At 44.1% G+C, this 20,001-nt stretch overlaps 1 protein-coding gene across 1 annotated transcript in view; it reads left to right on the plus strand.

Annotated features, from left to right (window-relative positions):
* Window positions 1-17,903, plus strand: part of insc (INSC spindle orientation adaptor protein) — a 43,021-nt gene extending 25,118 nt beyond the window's left edge. Inside the window, exons 3-13 of the mRNA XM_076733498.1 lie at window positions 2,602-2,968; window positions 3,312-3,364; window positions 3,453-3,576; window positions 3,714-3,827; window positions 8,404-8,529; window positions 12,711-12,882; window positions 13,569-13,747; window positions 13,902-13,968; window positions 14,903-15,058; window positions 15,652-15,728; window positions 16,786-17,903. Of these exons, the coding sequence (XP_076589613.1) occupies window positions 2,602-2,968; window positions 3,312-3,364; window positions 3,453-3,576; window positions 3,714-3,827; window positions 8,404-8,529; window positions 12,711-12,882; window positions 13,569-13,747; window positions 13,902-13,968; window positions 14,903-15,058; window positions 15,652-15,728; window positions 16,786-16,914 (1,564 nt within the window). The 3' untranslated portion in view covers window positions 16,915-17,903. The remainder of the gene's footprint in view (window positions 1-2,601; window positions 2,969-3,311; window positions 3,365-3,452; window positions 3,577-3,713; window positions 3,828-8,403; window positions 8,530-12,710; window positions 12,883-13,568; window positions 13,748-13,901; window positions 13,969-14,902; window positions 15,059-15,651; window positions 15,729-16,785) is intronic.
* The last annotated feature ends 2,098 nt before the right edge of the window (window positions 17,904-20,001 follow it).

A 20,001-nucleotide genomic window follows, 5' to 3' on the forward strand; every position in this document is an offset into this window, starting at 1 on the left:
TTAAGAGCTGAGAGCTCTTCTCGTCTCCTCAGCCGGGCAGTGACTCTCCGAGCTCTCTGTGGCTAATTCGACTCACTCAGTTTGAGTCACTGTGTTATTCACCGCCGTGCGATTAATCTCTAACAGGATCTCACAGTTTCTGAGAAATGGGGAGGGATTTGAGGAGGTTTGAGGAAAAAACTGAAGCGCGGTTCAGCAGTATTTTATTCGCAAGGAACATTTAGGAGAAATTAATTTCTTTAATCGCCCAGATTTAAACTAAAACTCGTATCTCATCCATTTTCAGAAGTCTCGGTGATCACTACGAAGCCATTTACTCCACTTAGCAGAACAAGCTCCACATTAATGATTACCGCACTGTGTAACACCGTGCAGTTATTTATTCTAGTCTACATTTACGGATAATTACATCTTCATCCTTTTCCAGATTGAGGGAGATTTATTTTCTGGCGAGAGTTTTGAGCCGGTGAGCTTCTTCGCTCTGCAACCTCCAGATTTGACTCGTTATTCCACCTCCTCACCTGACAGATGACTGACTGAATGTATAATTTATGTACATATATATCTATATATACAGTATATGCATTTGTGGCTCTGTGAGTGTGCATTCGTGCTCCATACTCAATGTTTTACTCAAAAATTTCAAGTTAGTGCTCTGTGTCAGGCTGAAAACTGCTTAGACGAAATAATGTGAACGGCTAAAGTTTTTAGATAATTTGAGGTGAAACTCAGATGTGACATAAATGCATATTCTCCTGGTGACCTTGTGAGTTCCTCCTCTTCCTTTGAGGAGCAGTTTATGCTCATGTCCGCTGTGTTAATGTGCTTCAGCTCTTAATGAGACCTTTTTCTGACCTTAACAAAACTCTGCATTGATTTCCTTCAGCAAACAGCCGCCCTCTGCATGGTTTGATAGTGGATCAGATATAATTGGAGTTGTGGCTTTCTAATGATCCAGTGCTGTGTAACCGGCTCTGGCTAAAAGCTGAAACCCAATACCTGCCTCCAAGATATTATGCAATGACGTTGGCTGCCGCTGGTCAATGACAAATCTTTGTTTTGAGTGCACACACAACCACAATGCCTCTTTTCAACCAGATCCACCAATATTCAATACAAATGCAATATCGCAATGTCTCCAGTAAGCTGCCATCTCCCACAAATGGCAGACAATACCCAGAGAGCAAAGAGGAAAACATCAAGCTTCATTACGGACCCTTTGCCTCGTGTTGACTCTAAGCAGAGGTGGCTGTTGAAGCCATCGATCCGTCCGCTTTCAGGGGGCTTTGACTCGCCGGGTGCAGGACTCTGGTGTGCCCTGTTAAGCCTGCGTTCATTAGGGTCAGTGTTTGGAGAGATTGAAGCGGGGAGGAGTGTTTGCTCGGTGAAGCCCGTCGTTAAAGCCACCTCCGTGCTGAGGGAAAATGACAGGTTAAATGAGCGAGTGTGTTAACCGGCAGTTATCCGTGGATAATTGACCCCGAGCACACATCACTGACTTTAGGATGGTGGTGTTTTACTGCTTTCCGGTTAGACTGTGAGGCATAGATGGAATTTATTTTAGAGAGGAGGAGTGGGGGGTTTATTTGCATATATGAGGGCTGACATGAACGTTTTAGTGGTACTGTAACTCACATTTTTTACAGTGGTTCATTTTATTCGAACATATAAATTAACAGCAAAGCCCACTCAGATTAATAATTTTATAATTGACCCCCTTTAAGCTCTGGACCCTAAATTACTGTCCAATTTAGCACGGTATGTGTGTACGCAGTTTACGGGCAGATTAACACTCAACATTTATGGTGATTTTTAAAATAATGGGTCCTTGACTTAAAGGGATAGTTCAGCTTTTTTTAAGAGGGGTTGTATGAGGTAATTATGTATAGTCAGTCAGTGTATTATTCAACAGTAGATGGCGGTCAGGAGGTGGAGGAAGATCAGCAGTGTAGCTCTGTGGACGGCTTTGGGTGATGTTAGGTTTCTGTTGTGCATAACTAGTTAGCAAGGCATGCTAATGTTAGAACAGACAGACAGACGGATTATTCGAGACCTTACACTTGATTTTGGAAAGGCAATTACAAAAAGACACCACTCTGAACAGACTTCAAATAAATATCTCTCTTATGATTGGAAAACTGAGAAGAAGGACTGATATAACGAGAGCTCAAGGGTGGCACAGCCAAGTGAAATGATGTGTCACTGTCCCAACAATCAGTCTGAATTTATGAGTAACCACTTCCTTAATTTTCTACTGATTAAGCATGTTGTTTCTGGTGGAGGAGGCCAAGGTGATTAAGGTTTTCTCATATAAATCAAGTCAAGCTTTAGTCAGCAGGCCTGTCAGCACAAATGACTTCCGGCTCTGAGACACGACCGTCCTCAACATACAGTGCAGCATCCGTGTGACACTGAGTGCATTTCTTGTATGAATGTGCTTCTGTGGTAATGTGTAGTTTAGATTAAAGAGCAATGAAACAAAACAGTCAGTGTACGTTATGATCTCCTATCAGCGAATCAGTTCGGAAGCAGGGACCTGAATGGTCTTTCCACATCTCCGTCCTGGCTCTGATCTGCTTTCTTTGTTCATGTCTCCCACAGCACCCGCATGCAGTCTCTCCAGGTCGACTCGGTCCAGCGCTGGATGGAGGACCTCCGCCACATGACGGAGGTGGAGTGTATGTGTGTCCTCCAGGCCAAACCCATCGGGGTTGAGGAAGACGCCCAGCAGGGAGAGCTGATTGTGGCCTCCGGGGTCGGCGCAGGAGACCACGTGGCCAGGAACAACCTGCAGACGCTCCTCCGCCGAGCGCTGGTGGTCAGCACGGAGCTCGGCAAGATGTTCCAGCGGCTGGAGAAAGGCCGCTGGCAGAGGGTCCACAGCACCGCCGTCAGGGCCAACTGCCACGTGCGCTCACTGGTGCATGAGTACAGCGCCGCCCGAAACACACCACCCGAGATGCAGAAGGTGACTTTTGATTTTGGAAGACGTTGGCATGTGAAGCCAGTCTGATGCCTAAACAAACTTTTATTCTTATAGACTTCAACAGTTAGTGATCCTTTAAATATCAGTCATCAGTGATTACTTATTAAAAGATGCTGAGATTTCAGTTTCCAAAAATGCTGCGAAATTAAACTAAAACACATCATAGTTACATAACTATCTGTTATCTATGAAGCCCAGGGGTTTTCTCGCCTGTATTCAAGCAGTGCATCTGGATTACTCATCTCATATAAAAGACAAACTTTGACGCAAAGCCATTTATTTTCATATGTTTCATCACTGCGTTATTCTCTTCCTTCTGTTGCAGTATGAGAAATCTCTGCTGGAAAAGTGCATGGAGCTGACCAACATTACAGAGAGGTAAAACTCCACAGAGCTGAATCAGAAGGAAAGACAGTAAAAAGCAGATTTATGTGGAACACCATCTGAAATGTCCCCTCACCCGCAGGTGCCTTCACACCGACGATGAGTTCTTCCTGAAGTCCATGAGGGAGGCCATCCACGAGATCCTCACGGACGTCAGTGATTCCTTCAGCAACATGATTGACATGGCTTTAGCCAATGAGATCCGGGTATGCAACTGAATCATAACTCCCAGCCATGAGACATTAACCCAGTGTTCCTGCTGAATTCAGCGTGGGTCTATCATTAAACGCCACTGAAAGCAACAGTTACTGACAATGTGAATTGCGTTTCTGGGCCTTTGCAGGTCCTGATCAAACAGATCGACTCATCGGACAACGTTCACACCATCGGCAGTGCCATCAGCAACCTGCTGTCCCTCACTCAGGACGGACCTCAGCTCTGCAGCATCATTGCCAAGGTACTGCGGACGCATTACTCCGCGCTGCCTGGGTTCTGCGCTGACTGTGGTTACACCACCTTGTTCATTTGGGTGGAGATTCATTTCAAGACTGGGGCCGCCGACATGCATTGAAATGTATCTGGCTGAGATGAACCCGACTCCACTGACGCATTCGATGGTGTCTGAGAGGTTGGAGATCCTGACGTCAGTGACGAGTCAGCAGATGATGTATTGTGTTCTGAGGTTGACACAGACCTCCCACCGCTCTTTGGCAGGGGCAGCTTCATTTGACATTACATCCCCAACCCCTGCTTCATGCTAGACACACCCCTGTTATGATCAGCTCCACCTTTTGCTCATCATCCAGACCGGCAGCTATCTCTTTATACATGCCTCTAAAAAGCTATTTCCCTGTGAGATAAGACAAGACAGACCAGACAGCAAGTCTCAATTGGACATTAGTTAGCTGACTACTTCCAGGATACTCCTGATAAGACTCATCCTGATGGCGGACACACACAGAGCAACACACACACCTCCCGTACTGCCAGATTGTCAGATCAATACTGTCAGCTCCCATTAGCAGTGAGCATTGATCACAAATGCAGGTCGCTCAGGCGTCTTTACCTTTCAATCCGCACCACCTTACTTAACTCCCTCTGCAGCGCCGTTGGCCGAGCCCTCAGAGGAGCATCTGAAGGAAACCTGCCTGCCGATGGCTGCTAATGAATACCCAATACAAAACATCCTCCACCTGCCATCTGAATTAATTAGCCAGCTCCAGTCTGTCTGTCACACTGTCACATGCACACTCTTTACAGTAGTGCACATCTGCTGGCTCATATCCAAGCTCTTCACTCATTATCATTTTCCGCAGCCGGCTGGCTTTACTCATGCACTTGTTTTGAGTAACTGCAATTAAATATTTGGGCGCCATTTCCGCCTTCTCCATCTCTTTACCAGTGTTGTTGCTGATAGACAGTGTTCAGTGAGTGATGTGCTGTCTACGGAGAGGCACGTTAGATGTGTGGCAGTGAAGCAGGCGGCATGATAAATAGAGATGAATCACTGTGTATGTATCCAGGGTTAAACAGGGTTAAATAGGATTTGTAGACTTTAGGCTTCATCCCATTGGTTTTATTCTGTCGCAGATGGGAAGACTTTAACAATGCTGAGCAGCATAATGGATACCAGACATTTGAAGGCGGTCTGAGGGGACAGTGAGAGTATTGTGTGATGATCAAGTAGTGACTTGTGATTTGCATCCATCACGCTTGCATGATGACAGCAGCAGATCCTTTTGTCCATTTTGCTTGTTATTCATTGCTAATGCATCAACTTGCACGGCAGGGCTGATGTTAGGTCTTAAAATCATCCCCTGGGCTTTGTCCAAGAATTAAAATTCAATCGACAAACTCATACTTCGAAGTCTGTCAAACTTTAGAAATATCTAAATTTTGGCACTAAAAGCTGCATTCTTTGATTTTTCGGTTGTGTAGCTGTAAGCACAACTTTGGCACACTATCTTTGTACAAAGTTTATATGACAAACACGTTAGCGTTCATTTGAAGCAATGTTTCCTGCCACCTGATCAATGTCATATAAACATAAATCTCCTTTTCGCTCCGTTTTGCTCTCCTGAGCGACACATCTGGCTTTGGTGCAGGACCCATAACCCCATATCAGAGCTTTTCTACTGAAAACAGCTGCAACGCTTAAGAGCCATAACTATAAAGTTACAAGTATTGATTACAGCAACTTCAAATAAGCAGTGCAGTAAATTGGATTTAAACCGATTATGGAAAGTGAGAGAGATAATCTATTTGAAACTTTCTGTGAGAGCTTAATAAATCATGCATTTTAAAAATGTACATTTCATTAATTAAAGACTCGGTATGTGAGATGTACCATCTCTCATCTCTTTCCCTAATTACAATATCTGTTGATTTCAAAGCATATTGAGTGTTTTACGCTCATGTGCCTCATAATGTATGTGTGGAGTTTATGCTACCACAGGTTGTGGCTCCTTAAAGCACTTTTCTGTAATTGAGAATCAGACTCTCACATCATCACGACTGAATGAACCGAACCCATCTGGTATACCAAGCAGGTCAGAGCAAATCATGCTAATTATTGTCAAACATCATCCACGTCTGCCTTCAGTTGATGACCCGCTCATAATGATAAAACAAACACAGTAAATGCTCCGCATATATATCTGAAAAAGCCTCTTAACACTTGCTCCGTAAAGTCATTTTCTTTTCTTTAGTATCACAGGGATAAGACTCACACATTCAGATTCAGATTTTCAGCTGATTCACGTCTCTTTGGGCTCTGCAAGGAAACAGAAGCAGCAACAAACCCAGTGAGAACACGCAAACTCCACGCAGAAAAGACCAGGTTCGAGATTTCTGAGAAGAGAAATGATGTATGAGCTGACAGTGTTTAACGCAGAGCCGTGTGACACCTCATAAATCAAACAGCAGCTGGAATATTGGAGAGCGACTGCGTCATGACGTACAAGCGAGTTTGCTGTCTCAGTGTTTACCTGCTGTCATGATGCATACTGATCTAAGTGGGCCCATGTTGGCAGGCTCCTCGTGTGTGTGTCCTTGCTCTTCCAACAGTGACGGCTTTAGACTGCAGGCTGTGAGAGCATGACGCGGCAATAAGTCATCAGGACTATGAGGGTAGAAATACTCTAGAACAAATGTGTCAAATGATGTCTATTAAGATTCACACAAAGGCATCGGATAATCTTTGTTTCTCTTATTCCCTGTTTGGATGAAAGTGTTGTTTTGCCTGCAACCTCTTGCAACTGAAGAAACTGCAGGCACAGTGTGAGCAAGTCCAACAGACCAGAGTTCAGCTCAGAAAATGATGAGATGGAAAGAAATTACACGCTGTGTAGGCCTGTACACGGAAACACACGGATAGAGATGCATTTTTAGACGAGTAGTCGAGTTTCACATGATTATGTTAGTGCAGCAACTGCCAATATGCATGAGTGTGAGAACAAATGCGCTCCACGGGCTTCGTTGAAGGAATCAGGATCAAGTCAGTGGAAAAAAATAGAACTGCAAGTCGTTTGATGAGGAAGGGAAATAAACGGCCGACGAGGCAGACGAAGCAGGAGAATGTCTGCAAAGATGAAACAAACAGAAAAATGCTTCTACCACAAACTGATGATTGAATAGAAGTCAGGCTGCAGTTTCTTCACTCTGGTCCATTTCTCATTTAGAGTGCATGAAGGAGGACAGCTGCATGCTATGAAGTTAGCACACATTTGGAAGCAGGCGCTAGTCTCAAAGTGCTGAATGCTGAAACAACCTTTACAAACACGTATCAGATTCCATATGTATGTTTGCTATACATGCTAACGTTAAGCTAACTAAACTTTTTAATTTCTAAAGTCACAAAATATGACACAATAATCATTTAAAACCAAAGAACTGAAGTTCAAAAGTGCCTGAGACCATTCGGAGAGTCTCCACAGACTTATTTTCGAAAAGCTAAAACAACATTTGCGTCACAGAAAAACGACCAGATCAGCAGCCTCTTCATCACGACCCAAACACAGCTGGAATCAGCCTGCGAGCTCCTCTGGAGTTTCAAAAGGTTCAGTGAAAACCTGCGCTCGGTGTTTCGGCTGCTCTTCCAGGTACGGTGGAACAATATTGCGTAGGCAGCGAACGGGGAAGAGCGGTCAGGCCGCAGGGCAGGATGATTATTCTCTCCAAGCCCCGGCAGCATGGCCTTTGCAGCATATGAGACATGCCAGCCCAGTATAATGGCCTTATTAGGATAATGGTGGTAGTTACAGGCTTCATCTTCCTCCAGGTAATTCTATCTATCTGCACGCTGAATACAACTCAATACCTGCAAGTGTATTTTGTCCGGGGGGGGGGGGGGGGGGGCTTTAGTGTAGACATGGAGCCAATACAGGAGCCTCTTTGTTTGTTTACACCGAGCACAATCCAACAGAAAATGCTCAGCTATTACGGCCAGAAATCATCTTTTTTCTGCTCAGTGTTTTCTTTCCATGAAATATGTATATTTTGGCCGTTTTTATCCGACATGACAGATTGTGTGAGCTATTTGATAGGTTCTGTGTTTGGCAGGTTCGCAGCGTAAAGCTGCCCAAACCCATCGGTCATTTGGGTCTCCTGGACCTTTCAAAACCAGCATGCTGCTATTGGCTTAGATCTGCGGGACCTGTTGGCTCTCACAGAAATGTCTAGCAAGGAGCAATTTGATCCATCAATTTGCACAATCATGTGTGCTTCATGACAAGAGCTGACTGTGACGTACGGTGTATAATTTGGAGCCTAATTTCAGCCTGTGAAAGTCTCCAAAGAGCTGTACTCTCCCTGAAAGTTGTTTTCTAAATCCAAAACCGCCTTTTTGTTCTGAGTTGTGATGGAAAACCTACAGAGGATGAATGGCAAATAAATAAAACCTAAATCTTCCCATGAGAATGCAAGTTGGGCTCATGTTGCGTTGCAGGACGTTCTGAATTGAAACCTGCATTTAGCATGTTTATGGATCACTGCAGAGCTTTTCTAAACGTCAGATTACTTTGTCTCCCTCTCAGGAAGGCGCTGTGGTGGCCCTGTTTAAGATCTGCAGGCAGGACCGCTTCAGAGACCTCTACGCTCACGCTCTGAGAACTGTGGCCTCCATCTGCTGCGTGGAGGAGGGCATCAGCCAGCTGGACAAGGTGAACCTCTCACACACACTGCCAGTGGGGGAAAGTAACCAAGTACATTTACTCAAGCACTCTACAGTTTTGAGGTACTTTACTTTTTTTCCATTTTCTGTATTTTCATGCTTTTACCAAAATACAAGTTAGAAGCAAATATTCAACGTTTTACTCCACCACATTTATTTGATACAAGTAAATTCAGTTGTATTATTATGTATGAAGATACTGTCAGTGTGATGACATCACAGCTGTGCATGGTGCAGTCATGAAACTTTACGGGTGTGTAAATGAAAGCCGAGTTCACAGCCGGGTGTGGTCCAACCCAACCCAAGCACATTATACCAAAGAGGACAACTTTACTTCATTTAACACAGCTGTATCGTGGCTGGACGTAAAAATATATAAAAAGGGGAGTAATATGGCACACAAGCACTAATCCAAATTTTCCTGTAATGAATGGGTATGTGGATATGAGAGAGAGAGAGAGAGAGAGAGAGAGAGAGAGAGAGAGAGAGAGAGAGAGAGAGAGAGAGAGAGAGAGAGAGATGACATTAATCTCAAGTAAGTACAGTACTTCCAGTAAAATACCTTGGCTCCGTCCAGTCCAGACAGATTATGTTTACAGTGATCAGCTGAAGTCGTAGCTCAGACAGGCAGTTGTTCCTCTTCCCAGCAGCAGTGAAGTCTATCTCCCCTTCTGTGCTGTGCACGTTCAGCCGTGCTCTCACATCCCATGTTATGACTGCGAGGCTGGTTTGTTTTCACAGGTGAATACGAGCCAGCCGGAGGTTTGGCCGCGCAGAAACAAAGTGTGCGATGATGGAAGTTAAGTGAAGGTTTTAGCCAGGAAAAAAAGCCTTTTTTGTTTCTTCACTGGGCAGTGAACTCGTCTACTCCTTATGATAAGTTTAAACACAATTTAAAATGTCTACACATTGGTGTCAGGTTACAGTACCTTGGTATAATTACCATTTAAACATGAGACCAGTGCTGCTGGTGCTGCTTAAGACCAAAATTAAGATGACATTTCATGACCGCCCTGTTGATTACTGTCAGGAATCTTTGATTATTTATCGTTAACACACATGCTGCAGGTGGTTTTACCCCAGAAACTGGCATCCAATCTTAACAGCACCAGTGTTTTCTGTTTGTGTCTCATAATGAATAATTGATGTTACATGTGGCACCTCTCGCTTTTTTGGGAAACTTTTGACTGCTGTAGTTGAGTTCTCCAGCGTTCTATTTACTTGATTAAATTTTCATGAATGAGTTCACCAAGTTCAGCTACATCAGGGCAGGGGGGCCGCCATTAATCTTAGCTGTATAATTTATAAGAGGAGACAGTCAGAAAATAAGCATCGTACAGTCTGTAGGTTAAGCATGTTTTTTTTTTTGTTTTGTGATGACAGAATAATACAGTACATGCACAAAAAGATGAGTCATGATGTACAGTGAGAGATGAGATCGTTATGTGGGGCCTCCTGACCGCTGAGCTTACAGGTCAGACATCTCACGGCGCTTGTGTGTGCATAAAGGAAAGACGGTGAGACAGCAAGAGAGAAAGCTAACGATACATCCTTCTTTGTTGGTCCTTGTTTGTTCTCTATCGAGAATTCAACCAAAATAAACAACAGACGCACCTGTGTCAAGCGAGCGTTTACAGACAGACAGATATAACCTGATTCCGGTGAATAATGATGCCACAGCGGTGTCTGTGTTCACATCTAGAGCAGCTGGGACAGCATGAATCATCCGAGTGTGAAAACTCTTTAACAGGAACCAAAGTCCGCCCCAGATTAGCAACCTCGTCCCGGAGGGGAGGCTGTCAGGCAAGTCTACGCTGCCGAGCGCTCGCCAGCGATCGCTCAGGCTTGAGAAACACAACTGTCACTGTTGAAGGGTGATCAGAAAAGGGGCCGGCATGCGTCTGCACTGCTCATTGGTGGATATACTCCATACTTCTCAGCTTTATCCCCAACTGAGATGTTATGTAATCATAAAATGGTGAATGGGAAGAGTATTGATTATGAACACAGCTGCAAAAGATGTGCAAAGAAAAAGAACTTCCACGGAAAGTATGCAGGATTGGTGATGGCGACATGGGCTGAAAGTTAAAAGTTTGCCTCACTGAGGGGTTTTTATGTGAAAAGCTACACCAGGCTGCACTGGAAAAAGATTAACTTCAGCCTGGAAGATGTAAAATGATCAGCCTAGACTGCAGCACAGGCCGCGTCGCATCATTTGACGGCGCACACAGCAGACAGAAGCAGTCCAGGTACGGTCGCCTGGAGGTGACTGTGACTAAAGAAGATGCTGCTTTTCTGGAGCACTGGAGGATTCCACTAGAGGGCAGACCAGAGAAATGTGACTATATACAACTTCCAGATTTGGATGATGCACCCAATAAACATGGCAACACTTATGACTTTGCAGCAGCAATGACTCATTGGGTAACAGCAGGAATGGTTTTGCCTTTAAAATCTTGCACCGCTGTTGTCGCTGACCCCTGACCCCGCGTGTCACATCCCCATGCTGCCCTGACACTGCCCCTACAGCTCATGTGTGCAATACACCTTGCAGGCACATGGTGTTAATATCAAGCAAAGCTCCAAACTGATGCAGGACAATCAAAGCAAAGTTAAAAGCGAGTATATCTCCAGCTTTACAGTCCTGACATGCAGACATGCGCTGGTCTGCAGTAGTGCTCGATGGTGTTGTCGCTCTGTGCAATTCCAGCAGGGCTTCCCACTCTGGGGGCCCAGTCACAGGCTGCCATATTGTAAGGAAGAGAGCATTTATGGGATTAAAAACTACAAACAATCTCTAATAGAAGATGGTATCAAGCAAAAACTTCCAGTGAGCAGGCATCGTAAACTTTGTATCACTCTTAAAATGCAGAAAAGTTCTTTGGCGTTGGCCCTGACAATAAACTGAATGAGATGCATCCGGTGTACGGTAAGTGAGGAATTGGGGAATATCCTATTTTAGGGGAGGAGGAGGTGCAGGTAGGGACGGGGGGGAGACAGAGGGGGGGACGGTAGATGAACGGGGGTGCGGAGAGTGGATTGTTCCACGTCAGTGGGTCGCGCTGGCACAGTGCTGCTGACGTCCACGGAGACAAAAATAGGGAATTGCCCTGTGAAGCTCAGCGCGCTGATGCTCGTCAGCGGATAAGACTGACAGGTGTGGCTGGCTGAGAGCTGACGGTGTGCCTCACTCTGGGTGCTTGTCTCTAAACTTTGCTTTGCAGGAGTGTTGGCTGATGGTGGATGATCATTAAAACACTAATCTGCCTTTTACCTAAATGATAGCCGTAATGGCTGTGATTAACAAGTGACTGCAATAAAGAAAACAAAATGCCTCTGATGTGTCAGGTAATGGATTTTTCACCAGGGCACAATTTAGGTGTCTGCTGCCACCCTGGAACCCACAGTCCTGCAGATTATGACTATGAATTTTAATTGATGATATGGATAATTTCCAGAGTGTGTGCTGGTCAACCCTGAAGCTTACGCAAGACTTTATCAGCAGCTCTAATAAAGTTTGTATGAACTGTGCAATACTGCCCCCAAGTGGATGAAGATGGGCTCTACAGCTCCATTATCTCCCAAAGCCTTTATTCCACCAAATCACACACACACACACCCAAGCAAACTCAAACACAAAGAGGAGAAAAACATGACCTCATACTCATGACTACACTCCTCTTTAGGCAGAGGAGGACTTCCTGCTCCTCTTTAACTCGATGCCAGCCAGATTTTCAAGAGTTTCTCAGCCTGGAGGTGGCCATTAAATTAGAGTGGTGTGTTTTAATTGCGATGGCTTTACGGGCAGAGCTGCGAGTTCCAGCCATGGACACTTAACTGTCTGCGGGGCCAGTGATGCTGCAGATGGTCTGTCATCCCTGCAGTGTTGAGAAATGTAAAGTGAGAGTTCAGTTCAGCGATTAGTCCTGCAGACACATCCCAGAGAAAGTTATTATTACTATGATTATTATAGACAGTATTTGCATGAAGATCACATTCCTCTTGTGCTCAAGACTGTATTCGTGGTGACTTAAGCAGGTCTGAAATGACAGGAGCATGAGGGAAAACAGGTCCCTGACCATCACGTCTGACTTATCCCTGTTGTTTTCCTCATCATTATAATAAGTTATGAGACGGTGCCTGATGCTCTGTGTGTTGTCTGATGTGTAGGTGGATGGGATCCTGTGCCTGGCCGACATCTTGACCGATGAAAGCAGCGTGGAAGCAGCCAGGGCCGAGGCAGCGGCGGTCGTGGCTCAGATCACCTCACCTCACCACACGTCCACACAGCACCTCGCCAGCTTCCTGGAGAGCATGCACGACATCGTCACCGCGCTCATCAGTGAGTGGACGGATGCTGATAATGCAAACCTGACCTCTGACTTACTGTAGTGAGGATTATCTGGAGCGATAGGATTTGTTAATAGGTTAAAAAAAATAACCACCATGAGATGTAATGGTGAAGAAAACTAAGATTACTTTTGTTTAATGTTTTTATGAAAGGTTCCCTGTGGAGCTTTAGAGCTCTAATAGTGTTATAGAGCTGCTCTCGATGAGGGGTCCCCTTTTGGTAACATGTCAAAATATGCTGCAATGTGTTGGCAAACTTAGTGAAGAGGAAGACTACAAGCTAGTAAACACTGATGCTGGATTTAAAGATGTGATTGACAGTTAATTTTTGGTGTCATCCATAATAGCCTTGAAGCTTGCAGGCTTTAGAAAATGTTGTCTGTGATGGACACATGGATGTGACAGACAGACGCTTGTTTGCTGTCAGTACCCACAAACACTGGACCTGGTGTCAAATATGCCTCATCTCAGCACCTCATTGACTTCCTTTAAATCTCTAGAAAACTCACAAAACATGCAAAAAACAAATGCTTTAACCTAAAAACAAGCGCAAGAGGTGATCTATCTATCTATCTATTATTAAAGGAAGCAACCTCAGCTGTACTTTCCTTGCATTTCGCCTGTTGTTGCGTCGCGTTAGAACCGCTGAACTTAATGAGTGACGTCTTGTCCTCTCAGAGCTGTGCGAGAGCGCCTCCTGTGGTGAAGTTTTCCTCCTGGCGTCTGCAGCCTTGGCCAATATCACCTTCTTCGACAGCATGGCCTGTGAGATCCTCCTGCAGCTCAACGCCATCCAGATCCTGCTGCAGGCCTGCAGAGACCGCCAGAGAGTCGACACACCTTACTCCAAAGACCAGGTGCACTTCTCGCTGTTATTTCTCCCCAAATAGAAGAAGTACCAAAATAATAAGATAATGCTGAAACCTATAGTTTGTGAACATGAGTGACTTTGAATAGAAGTGCACTTATCTTATCTTTTCTTATCTTTGTTCATTATTGTTTCAAACTCAGGTGGTGACAATCTTGGCAAACCTGTCAGTCTTAGAGCAGTGTGCCTCTGAAGTCCTGCAGGAACAAGGTGATCTATTGGTACTGAATGTTGCATGTCATTGACAACACTGGTGTTTAAGTACTCACCAATGCCTGTGAGCTGATTCACATGCGAGAAAAATCTGTGATTCTTCTTTAATCCTCACGATGGCAGCATCAGATAACATCTGTGAAGCAGCCTGGAAGAGCTTAAATAAAACATCAACCGCTGAGCTCATGCAAATGTTTTGAAACAGCTGTCTCGCATTTTAATGTTCATTTCTTTTCATGTTTTTCTTCTTCGTTTTCACTGTGTCTGTTTTCCGCTCTTACATGTGAGACCATCCTGTAGAACATGTTCCGTTGTCTCTTCCTTCCTTCATATATTGTACGGTACATGATAGATTCATACGTTTTCAGTATGGACCGGCTCCCTCTCAGTCAGTACAGAGTGAGCAGCCAAAACTGTTTATTCCTTTACAGGGTGCACAGTGTATTTCAAAGTCAGTTTGCTGTAGTCTCTGTCCCTCAATTGTCCTGAAGTGGAGATTCGGGAGATTGTAGAAAAACCTGAAGAATTACGTGCACCCACCTGAAGGCCTGAGTGACTGTGCTGTTTTTCTCTTTCTCTTTCTTGTATTGAGTGTTTCTGGACTATTGACCGGCCTCTTTTCCTGCACTCTTGGTCTAAATCCTTTCTGACAGCGATGTCTGTAATGTCTGGCTCCTTTCTAATTCACCCGAGCACTTTGTTGTGTCTGAGTCTTGTGTAATTTTATGTCTGTGGAGCTTCAGACTCTGATGTTGTGTTTGGTTCCTGTGTTTGGTTCCTGTGTTGCTCTTATTGAATTTACTGTTTGTCCGATTCCTGTTTTCATCTGATGTCTTTCTTTCTCAATGTGCTGTTTGTTGAATCTCTGATCCTCTCTGTGCCTCATTTGATGTCTTGCCCGGCTAATCTGTACTATATATCCTGTTTTTAGGAGTTGAGCGACTGCTGCTGCTGCTGGGAGAAAAGCCGTCCTCCTCCAGTCCATCGGAGGGCGCCGCCTGCGAGCGCGTTCAGCAGAAAGCCGCTGTCACACTGGCCCGTCTGAGCAGAGACGCTGACGTGGCCCAAACAGCCATCCAGCTAAAAGGTAGCGCAGAATTTCAGCTTTCTTATAACGTTGGTACACTTTTTGTACATGTACGTACATATTTAAATGATAATCAGCATCAAAACGTGGGAAAATTGATTTCTAAACATAACAATAACAAAAGTGGACCTTGAATTGAGCCTTGAGGAACTCCATGTGTAATTAAAGACTAAAAGACAACAAAACCATGAACTGGACATGATGTCTAATAAGCGTCCTCTTGAACTGTGAATATTTATTTACAATAAGGAGAAATAAAAAGTCTCACAGGTCAGAGGTCATCGTCCTATCAGTGGACAGAAACACTTCAAATATGCAAATGCTCTGAAGCGCTTTGTGTCAGGGGACCAGCTCTCTGTGAATGCTTTATGAAATCCCATAATTTAATGAGTGGACATTAACATATTTTATTCTCTATAACAGAAGATAGAAATGGAAAGCTTTTTTTTTACACACTGTACGCTGATATGTATTTGAAAAATTAAGTAAAATCAAATAATTAGTCAGAACCAAACAGCTCGCTGCTTGTATTTGAGATCGATGTGTAAGAATGGGACGAGCTCGTAACTGAACTTTATCTCTGTTGTCTTTAGCTGTTCCTCGTCTTATTGAACTGTGTCGCTCCCCTACTGAGAGAAATAACAGCGACTCAGTGCTGGTCGCTTGCCTGGTAGGTATGAAGTGTGTGTGTGTGTGTGTGTGTGTGTGTGTGTGTGTGTGTGTGTGTGTGTGTGTGTGTGCAGACCCATACACACGTGTAAATGATTCCATGTTCTGAATGCAAATGTGTCATTCCAGCATTCAAACCGGCTGTGCCCTTAAAATGCTATATATTCTCAGCTGCTCTCTGATATACTGCACAAACTGGGGGAATTATACAACAGGCCTACATGTGAAACGTCAGTGTGCCAAATGACTGTCCAATTTAATTACATCCACAGGGCAATATCTGAAAATCGAAAATACATCACAACCTCGGTATCTTTAAGCCATGTTGAGATAGCTGACCGGTGCACATCATCTCAAACGCTGTATGTTTAAATATGTACATATCATGAATAATATCCCGGCTCGCACTTTATCATTCTCTCATTCTGATCATAATTATTAAGACCAGATCTTAGGGCCAATGGCGGGATTTGAAGCGCATAATGGTCAGGGGCTTAATTGGCTGCCTCGCTGCACCCAGAAATGCCCTCTTCTTCGCTGTAACCACACTCGTCAGTCTATTCAAATTAATGTGATTCTATTTTATCCTTTCAGCCATGGGTTAAGTAGAGCATTTGTAGGTGTTGAGTTTTTACCTTCAAAGGACGCTGAGCTTTCACAGATCATTTGTAATTTTAAATGTAAATGTTGGAGGCTCTCCTACCTGAATTAGTCTGAGATGTCACACAGATTACAGATGTGGGAGAAACAAACTGAATCAGCTGCTCTGGTCAGACTGAATTTAGCACCTTTTCGCTACAGTTTGTTGCTGTTTACTATAAAACTGCAGGCACATAAACATTTTTTTATTTGAACTATATTAAATGTGCGCACTTACAATTCTGCCTCAGATGTATGCATGTGTGATTACATATATATTTGCATGTGTTTGCATGCAGGAGTAGCTCATGATCTCCAGATGTGATAATGCATATGTCTGTGTTTTCTGTGGTCTTTGCACATGCATACTGATGGGTGTGTGTGTGTGTGTGTGTGTGTGTGTGTGTGTGTGTCTCCAGGCTGCCTTGAGGAGGCTGGCAGCAGGGTGTCCAGACAGCATCGAGGCAGCCGACCACCAGCAGCTGATCAAACCGCGGCTAGTCGACTCTTTCCTGCTGTGCTCCAACATGGAGGAGAGCTTCGTATGACGGCCCGCACGCCGAACACTGACAGTGGAGAGCTGAACTCATCGACGAGATCACATGCATGCACTGTTTCATGACACAGAGGGGACTGATGAGCCGTCACACCCCAAAACATTGCATCTATTTCCTGACTGGAGCTTTGTTTTGTCACTTCCGGCGCCCTGAGAAGATTTTTTTTTTTGTCCAAATATCATCAAGAAACTGAAACTGCATCGTGTCAGTTTGAATGGATGCAGCTGACATTTATATGTAAATGTACATAAATGTGTTGCTGCCTAGAGCAACTCACCGATCACATTAAATGCAATGAAAGGTGAACGGTGTTCTAGAGAAAAAGGTCAGTAGTTTGTTTTATTCCACCTTGAATTTCATATCAGTAGTTATATGAGTAATTATTTTGTACGAGTAGGTGCTACTTTTTGAAAGTGAAAGTATAACCTGTTCAGAAATGAAACACTTTATATGCTATGTGCAATTTATGTGATCTTGTCTGAAGATATTGTGTTTGGATCATTTTGGCTTTCTGAGAGCAGAGAAAGAGCTTTCACACGAAGGGATGATGCAGTAAAATAACACAAACTGAAGTATTCAGCATTGGAGTATCAACACGTTTGTCTGGTTCAATTCTTCTCAAGTCATTTATTGTTGGTCTGTTTAAAAAAAAGAAGCCTTTTTTAATGTTATTTTGATAACAATCTACAGCTAAATTATTCCAGTTAGAAGAATTATAAATGTTTTCAGTTTGTTATTTGAGCGCCTTAACCAACAGGGCTCGATTAGTATTTAAATGTTTGGTTGAGGCAGCATGATGTGTTTGTCCTGGTGTACGATATGTTTGTTGAAGTGTGTGGCATATTGAGTTATTCTCTTGAATTTATTTGCCATTAATCTCAAATATCATATTTGCCACTGGAAAGCAGATCGATAAAAATGGTCTTGAATTTGAATATAGAAATGCTTTTTTATTTAAGAGAATTACTATTAGTGTATGCCATGCATGGAATAAAGGCAATCATCTATCTAATACGACATTATGGTGAACTGTCTTATGTACTGGGACAGATGTAAGTAAAGGCAGTACAACAGGGGAACCCACAAGGACACATAACATAGAGAGGAAAATACAGATTAACGAACAAATAGAAAAGCAAAGGAAAGCCCAGGTCCAACCCGGCAGCCACTGCAGACTGATGCTCTCAGCGTGAAACAAGTCGCTCATAGAGATGAAACCAAAGTTATCGCCCAAATCTGACCTCGGCTTTCGCCAGCTTTTAGTGAGTTTCAGCTCATTTTTTAGCCATCTGGACTATTCATAAAGAAGAGAAGGTCGCACTCCGATAAAGGTTTTTTTCTGGGTGGCAAATTCCAACCAGGTTTACAGGAAGGACGATCAAACTGTTTTCCTCGTTCACGCCGGTGAATGAACAGCTTGATGTGGCTCCTGGAAAATGTCTTGCATAGCAGTGATTTACTTTGTCCAGTTTGGGTGGAGTCACAGTGATTGATGATCACGTTCACCTGTTAGCTTACCTGATCCCTTCATTTGAATGCGCTGATGAAGGCCGGATGGCTGAAAACATTTAGTGTACTGCCAGACAGATGACTTAATTAAACAGTGAACTTGTTAAACGACCTCATACATGAATACAGATATTTAAGATAACTCAGCTCAGAGAGCAGTAACCTCACAAATGGAATTAGCTGTCTGGTCCATAAATATACTGTTTCAATCCACTCTCACTGTTCTCTTAGCATCATTTTTGGACGCATCAGGTTGATGTTTTCAGTGTAAAAGCTCCGAGAACTCACTGCCCATTACCTGCTCTGCAGCAGGTGGACGGACACACGGCTCCAGATGAACAACACTGCTGTGCTGTAACTGCTGGATGTGCAACGAAGCGACTGTTTCCTAATAAGTTCTACGTATTAACTTAAAGGCTGATGAGTATTGTTTTCAGAACTTGTTTCTGCTGCTGCTGCTTGCTGCAGGTTTAAGGTAACATGCACACCTACTCACATCCCCTTGACCAGAGTTAAGACACACCCGAGAAGACGAGACTCCATCTGATCGTTTCATCGCCCAGAGAAATCTTATGCATCTTCGAATGTGGACAGTTCGACTCCACTGCAGCTGCACTACATGTTTACTGTGTTCACACAGAACCCAGTTAGACCACTGGTACAGCAGCCCAGTACCACCTTCAAAATAACCAGCAGGCGGTCCCACCTTAATACAGAATGAGTGCATTAGAGGTCCATGCAGCTAAAGCTCCTCTGAGGGCCCCCCCCCCCCCCCAACCTCTAACTATCTCAGAGGAACTGTGCTCACACATTCTGCCTGGTCACAAATGCAGGCACAGAGATGAGAAAAGCCTTTGAATGAGGCTCACAAAGAAAGAAAGAAAGAGGCTAAGAGACTAAGAGGAGGTGGACCCAAAGGTCTACCTGTTGGTCCTCCGTGAACCACCAGGTGCTCTTAAGAAAACAGGAGGGACATTTGCTATTTAAGTCTCCAGCTTTCCAAAAACACTGAGCCTCGTTGGGAGGAGTGCCAGTGCAGAATGCAGCTGTGTGCGTTAGAAAAACCTGTCATCAAAATGCCAATTCATTCATTCACAATGATGATGAGGGTTTGCAAGCTGAAGTGCAGCAGAGTTTTCATACCATAGTCTCAGCTCACAAGTGATCGGGACAAGATGCAGCAAGTGATTACAAATAAATATGAGAGGGCTCGCCTGCACAGCTTGTCCTTTGTGTTGTCATCTCTTTGATAAAAACATTCTCAGGTTTTTTTTTTTCTCCATAAGCCTTCCTCTCCTTGGAGAGACAATTGAGGGTCTTCTTGCTTTCTCTGTAGCTTCTTTTTCACCTAAGGGCACTTGTGCTGAGCCTGGACTTGTTACACTGCAGCCCAGCGTCGAGACAATTGAGCTGATTTCAGTGTGTGCGCGCGTGTGTTGTCCAGCGTACATGTGGGACTGTGTTCAGAGGCCTTTGTGATAGAATATGCTCCTGCCTCGCTTTGTTGAGACCCAATGAAATATGTATCGACGCAGAGGAGAACTAAACAGACGGCCTAAAAACACAGGT

This window comes from Chaetodon auriga, chromosome 6 (assembly GCF_051107435.1).
Source record: "Chaetodon auriga isolate fChaAug3 chromosome 6, fChaAug3.hap1, whole genome shotgun sequence".
NCBI lineage: Eukaryota > Metazoa > Chordata > Actinopteri > Chaetodontiformes > Chaetodontidae > Chaetodon > Chaetodon auriga.